Source organism: Orbicella franksi, chromosome 13, assembly GCF_964199315.1.
Source record: "Orbicella franksi chromosome 13, jaOrbFran1.1, whole genome shotgun sequence".
In the NCBI taxonomy this organism is placed as follows: Eukaryota; Metazoa; Cnidaria; class Anthozoa; order Scleractinia; family Merulinidae; genus Orbicella; species Orbicella franksi.
The window spans coordinates 7,594,169-7,612,775 of NC_138157.1; the positions used below are offsets into that span (position 1 = coordinate 7,594,169).

At 42.5% G+C, this 18,607-nt stretch overlaps 3 protein-coding genes across 5 annotated transcripts in view; 2 read left to right on the forward strand and 1 right to left on the reverse strand.

Annotated features, from left to right (window-relative positions):
- The window catches only part of LOC145466065 (homocysteine-responsive endoplasmic reticulum-resident ubiquitin-like domain member 2 protein), a 15,853-nt gene extending 13,514 nt beyond the window's left edge, over window positions 1-2,339 (forward strand). Inside the window, exon 9 of the transcript XR_014041805.1 lies at window positions 2,253-2,339. The gene's annotated coding sequence lies outside the window, so the exon portion shown is untranslated. The remainder of the gene's footprint in view (window positions 1-2,252) is intronic.
- The window catches only part of LOC145466062 (uncharacterized), an 18,990-nt gene extending 929 nt beyond the window's left edge, over window positions 1-18,061 (reverse strand). Inside the window, exons 1-18 of one of the 3 annotated variants that reach the window (XM_081449841.1) lie at window positions 15,930-18,061; window positions 15,671-15,761; window positions 14,130-14,175; window positions 13,192-13,341; window positions 9,524-9,706; window positions 8,953-9,076; window positions 8,058-8,233; window positions 6,669-6,911; window positions 5,775-5,879; window positions 4,260-4,514; window positions 3,854-4,063; window positions 3,414-3,518; window positions 2,977-3,084; window positions 2,745-2,869; window positions 1,938-2,505; window positions 1,257-1,400; window positions 604-687; window positions 356-514 (exon numbers count right to left, since the gene is read on the reverse strand). In XM_081449841.1, coding sequence (XP_081305967.1) covers window positions 356-514; window positions 604-687; window positions 1,257-1,400; window positions 1,938-2,505; window positions 2,745-2,869; window positions 2,977-3,084; window positions 3,414-3,518; window positions 3,854-4,063; window positions 4,260-4,514; window positions 5,775-5,879; window positions 6,669-6,911; window positions 8,058-8,233; window positions 8,953-9,076; window positions 9,524-9,706; window positions 13,192-13,339 — 2,737 coding nt within the window. In that variant the 5' untranslated portion in view covers window positions 13,340-13,341; window positions 14,130-14,175; window positions 15,671-15,761; window positions 15,930-18,061. Of the gene's footprint in view, window positions 1-355; window positions 515-603; window positions 688-1,256; window positions 1,401-1,937; window positions 2,506-2,744; window positions 2,870-2,976; window positions 3,085-3,413; window positions 3,519-3,853; window positions 4,064-4,259; window positions 4,515-5,774; window positions 5,880-6,668; window positions 6,912-8,057; window positions 8,234-8,952; window positions 9,077-9,523; window positions 9,707-13,191; window positions 13,342-14,129; window positions 14,176-15,670 lie in introns of all 3 variants that reach the window. The other 2 variants (XM_081449842.1, XM_081449840.1) reach the window with 2 other exon arrangements.
- On the forward strand, window positions 10,538-12,479 carry LOC145466396 (uncharacterized). Its single transcript, XM_081450111.1, has one exon. It carries the CDS (start codon window positions 10,578-10,580, stop codon window positions 11,148-11,150), a length of 573 nt encoding a protein of 190 aa, XP_081306237.1. The 5' UTR covers window positions 10,538-10,577; the 3' UTR covers window positions 11,151-12,479.
- Window positions 18,062-18,607: the final 546 nt, after the last annotated feature.

The following is an 18,607-nucleotide window of genomic DNA, read 5'->3' on the forward strand; positions in this document are numbered from 1 at the left end:
TTTTAAATCACAGAACTAAAAAGTTTGATGAGAGCTTTTAAAGACTGAGTCATTTTAGTCAACTGGTTCATACAAAGGGAGCAAACAGGTCCGAGAAATTATTTCGCTTTCAAAAAGGTCTTCGACAACAAGTAGTCCCTCTTTTACTTAGTCCGTAGTGCGTGACGTCAAAGAAAACCTCGAGAAAAAATGAAGCGCGCGAAAAGATTTCGCAAGGCCATTTGTTTTCTCGCGCTTTTCTTCCGCGTCACGCACGACGGAATAAGTGAAAGGGGTACTACACGTGGTCTAAGAAGGTCATAGATAGAAAGCGCATTGCATTTTAATAATCCAAAGTTAATAATAAACCGATTACCTTGCGTCGCAACAGCAGTAATGTATTTTTCATTTCCTAAGTCAACCTGCAGCCACTGGTTTTTCGGAGTCGCTGCGCACCAGGCCCCGACGCGTTTGGCTTCAAATTCGTCTGTAAAATACAGTCTTGCATTGCGAGCTCCGCTATCCCATCCGCCACCTGGAGCCGAGCAACGTAGTCAGTAAATGAGAAGGAAAGGAAGACAAAGGGAAACATGCACTTGGAAAATGATACAGCAATTTTCTTACCAACGTCGAGGATCGAGGATGCCGAGAACGCGCTGTCGGGTAGCTTAAAGCCCCAACCTACTCCAAGGGGACTGGAGCAAGGAGCTGCAGGAGGAAAAAAAACGAAATAATTAGCAGAAGATGATAATAAATTCAGCTATAGCGTTGAAATAAGGCTTTTTTTTTTCCAACATTTTAATTCTGATAGTTTCCAAAAGGTCGGTTGTAAGATCGCACAAGGTCTCTCATGAATGGCTCGATACCCTTTGAGAGAATAATAGAACAAACAAATTACAGAAACACTATTTCTCCCCTCCCCCACCCCCCAGACTACTAGCTGCAACATAACGACAAACTTGATTATAAGCTCACAAAAGATGCTACACTTCCCTTTCGAACACTTCTTTCAGCAAATCAAATATCACGGCGGATTATAACGGCTTTAAAGTTCTTCGATTAGCGAAGAAATTGTAAAAAAAAAACCACATCAAAATGCCAGAAGAGAGCCAGATTTGAAATGATTCCCTGAAAGACAACATGGAGTTCCAGTTGGACGAATTCATGTGCGGCCATAAAACCAATAATTACTAACGTAAGAACTTATTCCTCTTCAGTAACATTCCAAGAAAGAGGAATTTCAACATAAAGCAAACATTCCACCCGGCTCAACTAACCTACGGGCCTGACAGGCTGTTTGTCGCATCGTTTGGATCCGCAGCTCTTCTTGCAGTTTTCTTCCATCCAGCCTGGATTAGCTGAACACTGACCTGCTGCGGCAAAGTCAGGACAGTTTGGATGGCGGTCCTCGCACTTCATGCCTGGGAAAAAGACGAAAAGCGGAATGAAATCAGCACGTTAAAATGAAGGCGCTATTTCATAGAAGCTTAATTAATTGAGTAGTTCTCTGGAAAGTTGTCCTACACAGCCTGAATTTTTTCTAATTTTCCTAACGCATAACGCGAGGAATATTGCTACTCGCTCTGGATGAGATGCAACTGATTCAGCCTCGATCGCAGCTACTACTTTATACTCCTGAAGGGGAAGAGAGGGACTGTCGGAGCAAAGTGTCTACCTCAAGAACACACTCAACACAATAATGACCCAAGTATTCGTAAGGACTCGAGCCCGGACCCAGCGCTCGATCTGCTGTCCACCGTTCCATTGGCTGTGTTAGCGCGTCACATAACGTCCGACAAAACAACACGGGGTACTTCAAACATTTTATAACAAAAAAGGTTTTGTTGGTACGACACGCGCGACACAAGTTCCCGTTTCTTCATTACTCTGATCTCACTCCCACACTAGCTACCTCTCAACATACTCTATGGCTAAACATGCTCAGTTAATGATTTTACCGGTAGGTTTTTCCGGCTTGATGACGGGTGGGCGCGGCTTGATAGTTACTGGCGGTTTAACCGTTACTGGGATCGTTGTTGAAGAAGCGGGAGGACGAGGCGGTGTGTTTGGCGGTGCTGAAGTCTGGGGAGGAGGTGGTGTGTTCGGTGGAGACGGAGTCTGAGGAGGTGTTGTGTTTGGCGGGGGTGGAGTCTGGGGTGGAGGTGATGTGTTCGGTGGAGACGGAGTCTCGGGAGGAGGAGGTGTGTTTGGCGGGGATGGAGTCTGGGGAGGAGGTGGTGTGTTTGGGGGAGGAGGCGTTTGGGGAGGAGGAGGTGTCTGCGGTGGAGGAGGGGTCCGGGGAGGTGTCACCGGACCTTGTCCAATGTATTTTCGAATCCAGGATTCAAATTCGCTGACGCGAGCGAAGACAGTGTATTCGTTACGACCTGCGCTGCAGGTTCGAGTTCCCCAACTGACGACACCATGGATCACATATTTTCCTCTGCTTTGCTGACAAACAAATGGACCACCTGAATCACCGAAGCAACCACTGACTGTACTTGAGCCACCAAAACCACCACAGATCTGAGAGGTAAAACCAAAAACAACGTCTTAGAGCGAAATGGAATGATTACTGACTGCTTGCTATGTCACAGGCAGAGCTGATTATATCAAATTGAACTCAGATTCAGATTAACTAATATTCTAATAAGAGATGAAAACAAGTGACAATAGGATTCTGATTTTAATTGGTGGATTTGCCACCTTAGAGCTAGTACCATAGACATGACATGCATGGAATGTCAAAGCATTTTACCGCGTACCATTTTACTGGTCACTGTGCCCCAGTATCGCATATAAGTCCTACACTTGTCTTGCTGTGCCACTGGAAGGCTAGCCTCTTGAAGGACTGAAGCGCCAGGACGATTGTACCCTGTCCTACCCCACCCTGTGAGGAAACGAGCCGCAAACGAGACAAATTAGACAACCAGACAAATTTTAACAATGAGTCTCCAGCACTTACATGTGAAATGTGATTGAATCTGACGCGCTCACCAGTAATTGTGCAGTATTGTCCAGCGGAGACACTCTGTCCCTGTTTTGGAAGGCAAACAAGAGCCACGGCCTTGTTAAGTGTTGCCGGACGATCCAACTCCAGTAAAGCTGGAAGAGCAAAGAACGACATGATGATAAAAAAGTACTTTGTTTCAACAAACCGTCGCAGTAAACTGTGCGCGAATTTGCAAATGACTTTCCCATTGTGTTCTACCCATTTTTCCATGTGATTTATAGGGCTCAAAATATAGTATTTATCAGCTCTCGTCTTCATTTATTGCGTGAAGGTATCGATGTAGCAAGGACTAAAGATGATAAAATCTGCGACATAAGTTTAACCGGTCAAATTGTGTGACCAGTCCATCTAGGACGACTGCAGAACTGAAAAAATAAATTAAGGTGCTTATAGCACCATTTTAACACTCAGTCTTACTCACCCATATCATTGTTCGTTGTTGCTCGTTGGTAATAGGGATGAACAATAATTCTCTTCACAGAGAAATACTGCTCGCTGCCTTCGCGTCTCCGAATATCGTGCTCACCTGAAAATAAAAAAGGAGAGTTTGAAACAAGTAAACTAAGTTTTAGGGACTATGGAAAGTTTGGTGACCAGGTTTTAACATTCAACTTGCGTTGTTGTCGTGGACAACTGGCTCCGTTTCTAGTGGCAACTTGTTGCCCATTGATGTCATTGGCAACAAAGCGCGCGAAATTGCAGGCCACGATATTTTTACCATAGGAAACGAGGAAAGTTGCCCGTGGCAACACCGTAATTTTAAGTCCAAAACTTCGTCACCAAAGCACCGTCGCGCCCTACTCAACCGATAATCGTAGTGTGTCGACGTTTCTGTCTTGATGAAATAAAAGAGTAGCTTACCTAAAGTAACACGATAACCTGGGTTATAGGAGCTCCCTTTCACGCAGTGCGCGGCAGTGAGTACCCAACGAGGTGCAACCAAAGAGCCCCCGCACTTGTGAGCGCCATTAAGTGTCATCCGAGCCTGCCATGGCCAACTGTTCTTATCAGCAGTCTTACCATTGACTACACGACCGGACGATCCATAATGTCTTACACCGCAGTTTTGATCTGTGAATGAATCATTTACACATTTATCAGAGCGAATAATATCTCAACATACTAGCTTAGTTTTGTTAACAATAAAAATGACAAGAGGATGCGATGGTTAACAGGTTGTAAAAAGTGTTGTTCTTGGAAAGAGGGTGGTAGCGGAACTTAATTAGAGAACGGGGGGTAACGGTGACAAAATAAAACTTTCCCTTACTCGGAACAACCGGTTTGCTTGTTGACGGCTTAGGCCTCACGGTCGGTGGCTTGGGTCCAACTGTCGGTGGCTTCGGTTTGACGGTCGGGGGCTTGGGTCTTACAGTCGGTGGTTTCGGTTTGACGGTGGGTGGCCTGGGACATAGCCGACAACTCTTCTGACAATTTCTCCTTGTGTACATGTTGGTACGACAATAACCATATCTAGCCCACGTATAGCAACGATAGTCCCTATCAATGCATGCCTGAGTACCACCTGTTAAGGGAAAACAAAAATTGTCAACTGATCTTGACGTACGCATTCATAGCGACAGAAGTAAGGTTAAGTCCATTCCACAGACTTTGAGAAGACCCTCTCGTCCCATAATTGGTCAAGCAAGAAGCGAAACGAAACGGAGAACAAAAATAATGGACCTTGTTTGCCAAACATTTTTATATTTTATTATATGGAGAAGAGTGTTTTACTGGGAACTAAACCACTCGTAGACTCCATACGCCAATTCATCCGGGACCCGAGTGGCGTATTTTCCGTATGTCACCTTTGTGAGTGTCGTATCGTTCAATGACGTCACGATTCCCGCCTTTTGCTTTTGTTGAATTGGTTTCTCCATATAATAAAAAGAACATTACACGTTGGCTCGAAGATATGAATTTTATGTTCTCGTGGCAAGAACAATATCTCACTCATTCGCTTCGCTCACTCGTGAGATATTGTTCTTGCCACTCGAACATAAAATTCATATCTTCGAGCCACCGTGTAATATCCTCTATATATTACATCATTCTTCTTTTGTGAATAATAATTACTCGAAAATCTGTGGGGATGGGATGTCCAAGCGTACGACGTCTTCTAATTTTTGCCCCTTCAAGATTTGGTTGGATGCAAATTTTTGTATTAATTTTATTTCTTTTCTCATGTCTTTTTGGCAATGGCGCGCGGTGCAAAATAATATCGTCTTCCGTGATCAAGGAAAAAATGTTAAAAAATGTTATAGAATCGCAGTTCACTTTGACGGCTTGGCTTGAGTCCTCTTGGGGTATAGTATCATCATTTTAATTTACAGATAAATAATCAAAACCGAAAGATGGTTCTACAAACAGACCGTCGATGTACCCCAGACCCTTATTCATACCCTCCCTTTCAATAAAATTTATCCCACCCCTTGGACCTTCGCGAGGTCTTGCATGCTTCTGGTATCGATTCTTATAATAAGTCAAATTATTCTCGCATTTTGATTGGTTCTCACCTATAATCTATTGGAGGACAAACGCATGTATGACGTCATTATCATTTCTGTTTTTGTTCCTCTGTTATATAAAACAAGTATATTCCATGTTTGCCGGGCGTCTGTTTAGTAACCGATCACAGATGACATCAAAATGTGGTAAAAATATCAGTGACACACTCGGCTATTGCCTTGTGTACCACCTTTTAGTTCTTACCACATTTTGACGTCATCTGAGATCTATTACTGAACAGACGCACGGTAACATGGAATCTACTTGCCCTACTTACACAGTCCACAACTTCTCTTGCAATAGACGTTCATGTAGGCTGGATTTAACCTGCATTGTTGTCTTCGAGCCCAAGAAGAACAATACCGGTTGTAATCTACGCATACTGTTGGAATGCAAAACACGGAAAGAGTTAGTGGCATATAGTTCCAAAATTAAAGCTGCCGCGTCCTTTTGAGGAGCCTAGCAGAGTGGTTAGGGCAGCGGACTTCAAATCCGGAGGTCGCGGGTTCCAGTCCCGCTCTGACCACTTAGCTGGAGTTGTTTCTCGGTAAAACCTAGTTCAACCACTTGGCGAAGCTTGTTCATAACATATGGTCTGTCCCCGCTAGTTGGGATTTGTAAGCATATCATGTTTACTTGATATATTTGTTTCATTCAGTTTAAGTGGCATGCCTTTGAACTAGCTATGTGCAGCTAAGCGCATTGACCACTATTAACAACAACATTTGAACATTTTTTTTTTTTGAAAGTCGTATCCAGTCGTTTCGTTCCTTCGTCTATTCTCACGGTCTCCGCTCACCTTGCGTTTTAGCATCCAATCATTCCTCGACCAAATCATTACATAAATAGCGACTTGGGAGCTACCAAACTGTAATCACGTGCTAAGAAATTGCCAGTTACTGCAGCAGCAACTGCAATGAGCTTCTGATTTCATTGGCTCCACAGGGGCATGGTTTCTATTGCTCTCTCAGCTCGTGCTATAAGGCCTCGTTCTACCTTCAGGTGTTAGCCCTTTCATTACAGAATTATTATAATGGACGGACTGGGATGTTAGCACAATCAGTAAACACAATGATGTCAAAATAAACCAAGAAAAAAATGCCTCTGTCAGTTTCCTTTTCTGAGATCCGAAGTTGCAAATAAGGAAAAAAAAAAACACCGATATATTTACCAGTCTGTCTTCGCTTTCTTTTCTTTGCGGCACAACCGTACATCTTGTTGGTTTGCTCAGCATCCAGTGCGCTAAGGGCCTTGTAAGGCGTTTTCCCATTCAAAGGATGGAGCGCTCGTAGAGTTGGCTGGCCATTCTTAGAGAAGGCGTTAAACGGATAGTGCATGATGGAGCCGTAGTCATAAGGTAAACCAAGTGAGTCGATTTGATCTCGTCCATACTTGGCAAATGCGCTGTCGAAACCTTGAACGAGAGAAAAGTCTAGTCAACCTCTGAACATATCCACGCTGCCGTAGCGCATGCCCGTTACTGTAGCATGTGGCGACAAGGAGAATTTTTACTTCCGCTGGATGCTAGTCTATATTGCAGGGTTAACTCCCAGTATTAAATTGGTCGGTACCCATCTGTGCACCCATGTGGTTCTCTCTCCACGTGGGCGCATAAATGGGTCTGAGAGTAAAGTGTCCTGCCCAAGAACACAATACGACATCCATGTTCAATACAATGACACAATGACTCGAACCCAGCTCCCCTCGATCCAGAGCCTGGCGGGCTACGGTTCCGATCAAGAGAAAAGATAATACAGTATTTCCTGGTGAGAGCAATGTTTATCCGCTCTTTAGTGTATTACTTAAAATATACCAGTCTCTGTAATTCGAGGGGCCTTCGAAATTATGTGGCTACATGGCCATGATCTCTGTCAAAGACGTAGAGGCGAAACCCGAGGTAAACGGCCTTAGGTGCGACAGCATTTTTAACTCTCGAGCATGAAAAATAAGCCACGAAGAATACTCTAATATCATCAATACTATAATATCCGTCAACAAGGATACTCTATACTCGATAATAGCTAGATGACGTTTCTCCAGCTCTTTTTTGAATCTTAAAAGTATTGTGATAGTTCTCTTCTAAACCTAGCTTGCTCGCCGGGACCGTCTGAGTGGAGGAATATCGCTTCACATAATCCTTATTGTCAAAACCCTGGGGCGATGTCCTTCCGTTACGGCCCTCGCGTTTGGTTAATACTAAGACATATGCTATTCTTTATATTTTATAAGCAACAATGTACTTTTAGTGTGTTGACATAGCCTCGTCTAAACACGACGGGGGTCGGGAGAATTTGAGACAGTTATGGAAACCCAAAATGTAGTCGAGGGTTTGCATAACTTTCAAGAATTCTTCCAACTTCCCAATAGTTTAAATGAGGCTAAATAAGGACGGAAAAAGTGCTCTATTGCTTTTATGAAATATTTCTCAAAAATACGCGAGAATCTAAAATGCCACAACTGCGTTCACATGCTCTCATCTTAACACACCTATCGACCATTGAGAGCGAGCGTAGTATCTCATTTATTTTATAAACAGCAACAATCAAGTAAGCGCACGTACCTGGCAGTATGTTCTGCTTCAGCACCTGGACGTAACTATCCCTGTCAGGACGACTTTGCTCATGCCAGAAGCCAACCGCGTGACCAATCTCATGCACCATCACGTGTTTGTATTCGCAACCGAATCCAACGGACAGTGAAGTCTTTCCACCGATGCGACCGACATTGCACCAGCAGCTGAAAGAAGGAATTATTTTGATTAAGCAGTGTACCTCCCATTTCATATAAGACATGCTAGGGCAATACTAACTTAGATGTAGGCGGCATGTGAGTGCTCGTTCGTTGAGTGTTCAAGGTATTTTTAAGGTCAACGTCGATCGAGTGCATGCATGCAAGTTTCTTTTTAAGCTGTGATTTGTCTAAGCTACACTGTAAGTGGTGGGAGGCGCGATGACCTCATGGTTAGTGCGCTCGTCTCCGGATCGAGCGGTCCGGGTTCGAGCCCTGGCCGGGGACATTGCGTTGTGTTCTTCGGCGAGACACTTAACTCTCACAGTGCCTCTCTCCACCCAGGTGTATACATCGGTACCGGCGAACTTAATGCTGGGGTAACCCTGCGATGGACTAGCATCCCATCCAGGGGAGAGTAGAAATACTCCTAGTCGCTTCATGTTACAGAAACCGGGATAAGCTCCGGCCTGATGGGCCACTTGGCTCACATGCAGACTTTACCTTATCTTACACTGTAAGTGACCCTTGAAGGTATCAACGACGTTCCTAATAAAGTCGACCTTCCCAAAAGCGGATGCACATAAGCTGATACCTTAGTAGAGGTGTTCGTTCATGACGGTTGAAAAAATAGTGTTGGCATGTGACTCAACCCACGACGAAAGTGTTCGTTAGGGGTGGTTTGACTGTATATATAAACCTGCGCTAATCCCATTTGCATTACTTACCCTTTTTGTCGGAAAAACCACAAGTAATCTCGTTGAGATGTCCTCTTCACAAACCTGATGCACGTTTTGCTTTCCCACTCCTTCATGGCTGACTGTATGGCATTCAATGCCTCAGGCATATTCTCTGTTTGAAGGGAGTAGAAAAAAATTTAAGGCACATAGAGCAGTAGAAACTAAAATAAACTTAAGACAGACATCTTAATCCAGACTGCTTTTCAATATGCGCAATACTCTTCAATTCTTAATATTTTAATTTTTGTCCCCGCTAAAGTACGCAAGCATGCTGTCACAATTATCAGTTGTTTCGCGCCACAGTGCGCCGCGTCCGTCACAGGCTCCAGTTATTTCCCGCCAAAATTTACGTCCGCGCCGTCCGCAACTTCAGGATTTCATCTGTTTTCCTCCAAAATGTGCCGCGTCCGTCAGATTTTTCAGTTATTTCCCGCCAAAAGATACCGCGCCCTCCGCAGCTTTCAGCTACCATATTTTAAAAAATTCAATTCCAAATTTGTACATGTCTCTAAAATAAATCACAACCAATTACCATCCAGTAAAGAACATCACTACTTACGTAAACTGCAGTCAATCTCGTAGGGTATGATTGCGTTAGGCCATCGGATACGGCTGTTACTACCTGCTGCTCTGCTGACATTGCCTCTAATGTCACCATAAATATCGATATTCATCAATTGCTCATGAGTTAACTCGATATCTCCTTCAAACACATTATCCGGCAGGGGTGGACTGGAGAAGACTGCAATACGATGTGGAATTTTAAGAAACTGGAAATAGCACGCAAGTTTACAAAGCGTGATGATATGCAAGCACGAGGGAAATTTTCCCGAGTGGGTTAAAGCGAGAAGATTGAGAATTTTAATTTTAGGTATGAGTACAAATAAAGTTGTTGTTGTTTATTTAGCATTATGACTTGGCTGAAAATCTACCACTTGTATCTGTTGGACTATTTAGGGGTGCCTTTTTAAAAGAAACAAAGAAGAAAAAAACTAAAGAAGAAGAAGTAGAGGAAGCCCAGAAAATACAATGATGCTTCGATATGGCGTATGCAGTTTTCTTTTAATTCGGGGGAAAATATTCAGTGTTATCGATCGTAAAAGGAAACAACAACAAGGCCTCCACATTTTCCATGGTCTGCGCTCTTATAGATTGTGGAAATAACCCGTAAAACGTCAAAAATTTGCAATGACTGAAATCACTTACCTGCGGCTCGTGGTTCCTTTTTATCTTAAGGGTTTAAATATGGAAAAATGTTATCGATTTGTCCTCAAAAGGGGATGCCCACTTGTTGTTCCACCAAATTTTTCAGAACTATATAACATGGGAAAAATTATAATAGGCACGAAGTATTGCGCTAACTTTAATTTTTTCTAACTTCTTTTGGTTAACAACTGATCCGTGCGTCATGGAAATATAAAAAAAAAACGCGCGCGCAAAACATTCGGTTGTGATGTCGCCATTTTCGTGTACAACAAAGGCAAGCGTTTGTGACATAATTTTTGCACGCGCTGGAAAACAAGTCAAGCACAAATACAGTTCAAAGCTGTCAAACGAGTAAAGAGATACTCTCTGTGATAAAAGCGACAACTATTGTTAAATTTGAGAAGACTATGGCAGAAGGCATAAGCAGAATTCAAGGATTGCTAGGGCGACTGATGGAAAATATTGCACAGCTTCAAACTTCGTTTCATGAAAGTGTCGAAAAACAGGCTGAAATGTCAGTAACCAAGGAGAGAAGGGAACTGCGAAAGAAATTCAAGGCTGAACAAGGGGAAATGCTTAAGTCAAGTAAAAGGGAGAGAAGTAACACTGAAGAACTTTTCACCGACATTACCAGATATGCGCGAAAATGCCTTGAGGAAGTCAAACGCGAGAAGGACGAAAACCTGAAAGCTCTTACTCGCGAAGAAAAGCTTAAGAATAGCAAGGAACTACAAGAGATCATAACAAAAACTAGGAATGATACCATTGTCAAACTCAGCTCTTGTAGTGAATCCCAACTCAAGGAGATATCTGAAAATCCAGACTTAGTTTTGACATGGGCTCCCAGATGCGCGTCTTGTGGCAAAGAAAGCGAATGGTTGTGTTTCTGCGAAGCTTGCAAAGTTACCCGATATTGTGATGAAAATTGTCAGGCGGCAGATTGGGAAAGGCACCAGAACACTTGTGTTGGACTTAACTAGTTTCGTAAAACAGAAACATTTTATTGATCTTTAATTACTGAATGATCTTTGTGAGGAATAAAACTAATTGAAGTTTATGCTCACTGCGTGAATAATTCGTTTCAACTCTTCTTTGCGAGTACCATTAAGGCCCCGTCGGCACTACGCCGGGAGAATTTGATAACGGACCTTTATTTCCCGGCTAGGCCTAGCGTCCATTCTAACCCGTCACGAAAATGGAGCTCTTCGAAAACGCTCCTTAAACTGTTTTAGTGCGGACGAAAAACATTTTGAGAGCAAAGCTTTTCAAAAGCGATGACGTTACGATAATCTTGTGATTCCCTTCCCGAGTTTTCCTCAAACACAAATCCAAAATGTAGTGCGGACGGAAAACATTTGATGCTTATTCAGAGTGAAGTCTCCGTTTTTAAATTCCTCCGGCGTAGTTTGGTATAGGAACATCTTTGACATTTTTCGTACTTGTTTGTTTGTTTGTTTGTACTGTTTTCTTTTTAATTCAGTTGGGCGTTGTTGTGAAAGTTTACCTGGATTCTTGCAGTTGAAATCTCAAAAGCGTTACACGATGTATTATTATTTATTTATTCATTTATTTATTATTTATTTATTTATTTATTCATTTTTGCAGAACAATTGATGGTACATACAGAAAGAGAGATAAATAGGCCTAGATTGATTTTTTTTTTCCGCGCCAAATTATCGCATCCCGCATGTCCGTGCGCTTTTGTATTTCAGAACAATCAAAAAGCCACCCCTGTGTACAAATTAAATATGCCGGGTTCCTTCTTGAGAATTTTTATGTGAAGCAAATCAGAACTGTCGACTTCTGGAGCAAATCTGTATGCAGATTAACAAGGTAAATACAATAATTTCACTATGTGCCGAAGTACTGGGTCGGGATAAGAGACTCAATACGGTGTCCAATAGTTATGTGTGGCACCTTCAGATCTGCAGCGAGTTGTTTAAATTCGGACCTTGTCCGATCGTAAATGGCTCAGAGAAAAGCAAAAGAAATTAAAACGTGTGACAAAATGTAACATTAATTTTGCCACCTAATTCGTTCGAACACTATTTTACATGTTTACTTCTCGTTAATATGGAATACACAACGGTAGAATTAAGGGAAATGCGAACTGTTGCACCGAAAAAGCAATAAAGCAGAGTGATCTTCGAAAGTTTAGTAGTAGCACCATTCCTGAAATGAGCCATGACTATTTTTAAATGACGGCGCGTATTCAGTTACCCTCTCGTTCATTCCCAGCCTAGCACTCCAAGTGCGTCGTCGAGTTTCGTGTGATTACGTCAATAAGAAAGAACTTTGTGACGTTGAAATCGCAGATGCTGTTTGATTCATTGCGTTCCTAAAAAGAGACTTCACGCGTTTTTTTTTTTTTAGTCCAGTAAGTATCCGGAAATTTTCAACAAATTGCCTCATATCAAGGTGTATTTGTCATTATATACGTGTACCCAATACAAAAATTACTTGAACAAAGCCAACAATTTTCGGTTATAGATGAGAGAAAGCTATAATTTCATGCTTTCCTGCCACCAGAAAGCGCGCGCGCAGGCTTAAAGCGCAGATTTGAAACAGTCGCGCGCCAAATTGTTGCAAGATCAGATCCAATGTTATTTAGAAGATATTATGCCTAGCAACCTGTCTGATTTGAGTATGTAAAATGCAGGAAAAGAAAGCCTGAGCATTTACTTAAGATTAACGGGGGAGGGGGTGGGGAGGAGGAGTATCAAACCATGATTTTAAGTGGTTTCTTATGAAGACAGTATGTGACTAACTTGCAGCAGAATAACACGTCTTCAGTTACTAACTACGTTCTTTACCCATAACACAATACAGCTGACTGTCGGCTTCGCGGCCGCTGGCAGGGCATGTACATCCCAGAATACAAGACCGTTATAAGGTTATTGTGTTATGCTGAGTCAGCGGTGTGGGCGGAAGGGATTGCTAGCACGCTAAAAGCTCTCCTATCTAGGTATAAACTTGTTATTTTGATTTGCAATGATCTTAATTCGATGAATGAATACTTACAGTCGCGCTCTATCTCCATGTTGGCTTGAAGAATCTGGCTAAACGCTGCCTTGCCATTAGGATTAGGAATGTTGGGTAATCCGGAGGTGATCACCCAAGGACTGGAAACCAGGCACAAGAGCAGGGCGGCCCACAGCTGGGAAGGCATTCCTGGAAAGAACGCGAAGGTAAAATCACTCAAATTTGTAACGAAAGACACATGTTGAATTCTGGCACTTGCTTGATTAATTTACAGCGAAAGGCGCTTGCCTGTTGTCACTGGCTAACGTTTTGTGATGGTTTCCCAAACATATTTTAGCCAATCAAAGGGCTAATGGCTGCACGTGAAATAAAATTATCGAGCACTTCACTTAGCTGCCTTGGGTCTCCGCCCCCACCCCTCCCCACAAGACTAACACGGGTTTTGATTGGCAAAGCAGCGAGAAAACCATCACAGTTTCGTTAACTATCATACAACATTAATAAATCAAATAAAACCTTATGGATTAGAAACGATAGAATTTGCGCTTTTAGCTTTGCACGTTGGTTCGAAAACAAAGTACTACATGCAGTGTCTGAGTTACGCAACCTCTTTTCACAAGAGCTTGTTGAAACATGAGCATTTGAAATAATGGTCCGTGTTCCTGGGCTTTTCTGTTTGGCTTTCGTTTTTATGAATCAAATCATAACCGCGGTAGCCAAAGAAACGAATCGCTTCCATATAAAATACCTAGTTTTCGACATCGTGCATATCATATATATCAAATATTATCCTATATGAACAACAACATATTTAAATTCCCGACAAGGTTTTGTCTCGATCGCCAGCCAATAAACTTGACTACGATAGCCGAGAAAATTGTGCTTAACTTCCAGAAAGCCGTTGTGTTTAGATAAAGAAATTATCTATCAATTCAATAACGTAAAATAATGACAAATTAATACAAACGTCCCCATACCTGTTCTGTCAAATGCAGGTCACGCGTATTTCTGTAACGTCTTCTGCTAAAAGATAACGAAGGTATACACTTAACTTTGTATGATCGAGAACTTTGGAAAATGTCACATTTTAATAGATATGAACATCTAATCCTTTTTCCAAAATTGGTAACAAGGGAAAAATCAATTACATGGGAACATGATGACCTTGAATGGCGGTACAACATAGTTTCCGTCCAAGTAAATTTTGTGACATTGATGGGAAACCCACTCCCTTGTGAGTCACTCTCTACTAATCCGGCTCTCCGGCTCTATTCACCGATATTTCTAACATTCAGATAAAGGAAAATGTATTTAATAAAACTATGCGGTACCCAGCACTCTTTCCTTTCAGAAAACAAAGCAAATGTGTCATATTTTTGGTCTTTATTTGTTGGCGCTTTCCTTGAGGACCTTGAGTTTCTGAACTTGACTTGTGGGAGGACGGGTGGCGATTTCAACTTTTGCGTCACGTCTGAGGAAAGCAGTGTGTGTCACATCCGAAATGGTGCGCCCCCGGACTTGGAAATTTACGGTTTCGATTGAACTTCAGACTAGAGGTCAGAAATGCCCGCTAACTTGAAGAAGTAAGGAAAATTACATTCGTCACGACCTGGAGGACAACCGGCATGGTCACAGACTGTACATGGTGATACAATCAAAACTACATCAGGCTCCGTGGTGTAGGTGGTCTGCTGTAAATCGATTACAAATGATTTAGTTTTGATAAAGAGAAACTAAGTTGAAAGGGGGGTGCCCTCCAGTTGTAAGGACATAACACTGTTATCTACTTTTCTATTTACATTTTTACGAATGAGAATGAAAGTTTTCTTTGTAGAATTATTAGAACCAGGTACTTGTACACGCACTTTCAGTTTTCAAGAGCGAACAAAATCTGATGCGTGGAGTCGGAAAGTACGAAAGGAATTCTGATGAGAACTCTCACCTATATCATTCAAAGTTTTCGCGACTGACCGATAAAGTTTTCAAGGCAAATTTCCCGCAAGGATCAACTGTGAGCTTCCGATTGTTTTATAAACAATAAAACTGAATGATAAACGTTGTAGCTTGAGCATGCGCCCAGGGGTGAAAGACTGAAGACTAAAACTATGTCATCGTAAGATGATTGTTGACAGGCCTTCAAACCGGGTGCAAACCATAAGCCGCTATTTTATTTCAGAGCATTCAATACCGCTGAGAAAATCAGTAACTCTTCAAGTCGCTTCTCATTGCTTATTGATTCCGGTACGTAGGAGGCTTTACAGTCTGTTCAGTTGTCCACGGGTCAAGTTTACGTTATCTAAATCTGTTATTTCAGGCGTGCTCTAAAGGACCTAAAGCCATCTGCAATATTTCCCGGGAAATATTATAGAACCGGATATCCGGTGTCAGTGCCTTTTTATGCTCTCCTCTCGTGGTGTGACGCTCATATTACGACATGAAAACATAACAAATCAAATCTCTTATGCCTAGTCTATTCCCCGTCAAATTGCAATAACAAATGTTGTTCCTTTGCACTTACAACGATACAACGTATGGATAACTTCTGTGGCCTTTGCCGTCTGATATTTAGGACTGAAAGCCGGCAAACATTGCGGATAGCGCCCAATGTCCTGAATGAGAATCAAGCATGAAATTACTGTCAGAGAAATATTTCCTGACAAGATCACACTGAAACTGAATGGCCTAGTGTTGCAAAGAGGACGCTAATCTTGCGTTTTGCCGATGAAGACTAAGCTTGTCGAAGCGCTTTTCCTCCGAGCCAAAGCAGAGTCACGTACCTTGTATTTCCTGGACAATTCTGACGCGAATGATCTCAGTAGGTAAAAGTCGTTCTCTCTGCTTAGCTAAAGCATAGAATTCAAACAGCGCTTAAGTTACTATGCGTGCAAGGAGTAAACCTCTGCGCAAGAGGAGGATAGGCGCTTAATGTGAAGTCGTGACTGACTGTGGGAGCGAAACGCACGTCACGAAATCTGATACCTTACTTGACATGGTACATAGCCAGCGTTTACGTAATAGGCGTGAACAAGGGAACCAAGAGAGAAGGTGAGGGAGATAATTATAAGGGATGGAAAAAAGGGCCTTTCGTTTGCGCCTGCAACGCAGGTTGGCAGCTCCAAAACAGGCGGTTTAGCGGGGCGCGCGGCGGAACTATGCCCTGGCCTGATAAACTGCCTGTTCCTCAGGCCAGGGTGACTCCCCCCTGGGGTGACAGTGACAGCTCTATTGTAAACCAAAATACCAACAACGAGACATTGACACGGTATTTTGAGTCTGACTATATAGCGCAAAATGTTACCCGTCTCCCGTTATCCCGTCGTCAAACGGAGACAAGAAGAAAACGTTCCCCTTTGGCCCTCCGCCTGGGTAGCCTGCTGGTTCGTTCAGTCTTGCTTTTAGGACAGGCTACAAAGTAAATTCCTGAAAGTATATTACCCCCAATTGGGATCCTTTTTTTTTTTCTGCCAGGCCGCAGGGGAAGTTGTTAACAGGTATTAGAGAGATGTCGACCGTACTCTAGACATCTCTGTTTATTATGATCAAATCAAAACTGAACCAAGTATGTCTCATGAGGTGCATCTTAATTGCTCTTAAACAATTGAAATAGGCATGGCAACGTCCAACATGGCAGGTACAAGATGGAGGCTGTTTGGATGTTATGACGTAATTACCCCGTGACGACGTCATCGTCTCACGTTTTTGTCATCATTGCTGAAATAGATACACAAAGCGTGCGTCACAATATCGAAAATTAAATTATGGGTAATGTTGGTTCGCGGTAGCTTTATTGAAGCTACATTGTGGCTGAAGCCTACGTAGCAGTCTTTTCCGTTTCATCTTAGCGGGAGAGAGCCAAGGGGAAGTCGCGCGAACGCATGGAGCCCTCCCCCCTGCTACTAATTTTTTTTGTTACCTCTGTCCCCGTGCCCTCGCGCGACTCCCGCTTGCCTGAAAGGAAACGGAAAAGATGGCTACGCAGGTAGATTGAAGCTCTAGGGCTTTCCGCCCCATAGGACTGAATGAAGTACGAAGACGTGTATCTACCCTTTCTCCTGCAATCTTCCCTCTTGCTGAAACACGGCCATGAACGACCAAGCAACGCTAAACTTGGCTATTACTACTCATGATGCCAAGCAGCATTGTTGTGTAAGCTTTTATTTAAGCTTTTGTCAAAATATTTGTCGAAACAGCTGTATTGATGAAGTTACGTGGCGTATTCCACCCAGCCCTCTGCCGGTCATAGAAGATCAAAAAGAGCGCGGTCCGAATAGTGGGTTAAGACCTGAAGCCTGTAAATATTGATTCCTGCTAAAAGCGCTGGCAGAGAAAGGAAGTTTGCACTGTTGTTAGTAAATGAAAATTAAGCTCCTCAGAAAGAAAGGTGTCTAACACTGCTAATGCCGTTTGACTAAGAGGAGGGTGGCCAAGGGTTTTTGCGTGACGCGTGATCGCCCCAAAATTAGCAGCGTGATGCGTGATTGAGGCCAATTAGCAGCGTGACGCGGGACAGGATATCATAACGGAGTTGCGTGATTTGCTATTTTACAAGTACGCGATGCCCGATTTGCCAATTAGATTTCCGTGACAAGTGAACGTTCGTTGAACTAGGAGGATAGTATTCATTCAAAGTAAATAGTAAATAGAGTCTTAAAGAAGATCATCAAATCGTGGCAGACGTGACACCATTTTCTGGTCTTTTTCGTCCTTTTCTTGACCTCTGATGTCTTTGATTTTCGTGGATCACATGGTACTATAGGTCCAAACAATTGTGATACAAATTATAGGAATAAGTCAATTGAAAATAGTTAAACTTTGCACAAGGACTAAGAGCTTCAGTGTTGTTTTTGTCCATTGTGATGTGAAGTATATATGAAATAATTCATATTTGAACTGTAGTTGTAGATGAAAGTGAAGAATGATCATCGCAGTAAATTTTCCAATTTAAGCAATTGGAAAGAAGAAGCCTGAAAAAATCAGCGCTTCAACGGGATTCGAACCCGTGATCTCCGGGATACCGGTGCGATGCTCTACCAACTGAGCTATGAAGCCACACATTGGGAGCGAGGTCAATTAGTTGAGTTCATATCTTCCCGTGAGGAGTGAAATGATGTGAAGTTTATATGAAATAATTCATATATGAACTGCGGTTGTAGATGAAAGTGAAGAATGATCATCGCAGTAAATTTTCCAATTTAAGCAATTGGAGGTCACGGGTTCGAATCCCGTTGAAGCTCTGATTTTTTCAGGCTTCTTCTTTCCAGTTGCTTAAATAGGAAAATTTACTGCGATGATCATTCTTCACCTTCCTTTTTGGCCATTTTGTCGACCTATCATTTTTGGCACTGCATCAGACCAAGAGCATGTGACACACCATAGGTGAATCCGGTTATCATATAATATAAAGGGTCTGAACGAATTTCGTCCAGAAAGGCTGAAACGATAACACATGTTAATT

Bases quoted from the DNA above. Each gene is read 5' to 3' on its own strand.
- LOC145466396 (XM_081450111.1), top strand. From the start codon at position 10,578: ATGGCAGAAGGCATAAGCAGAATTCAAGGATTGCTAGGGCGACTGATG.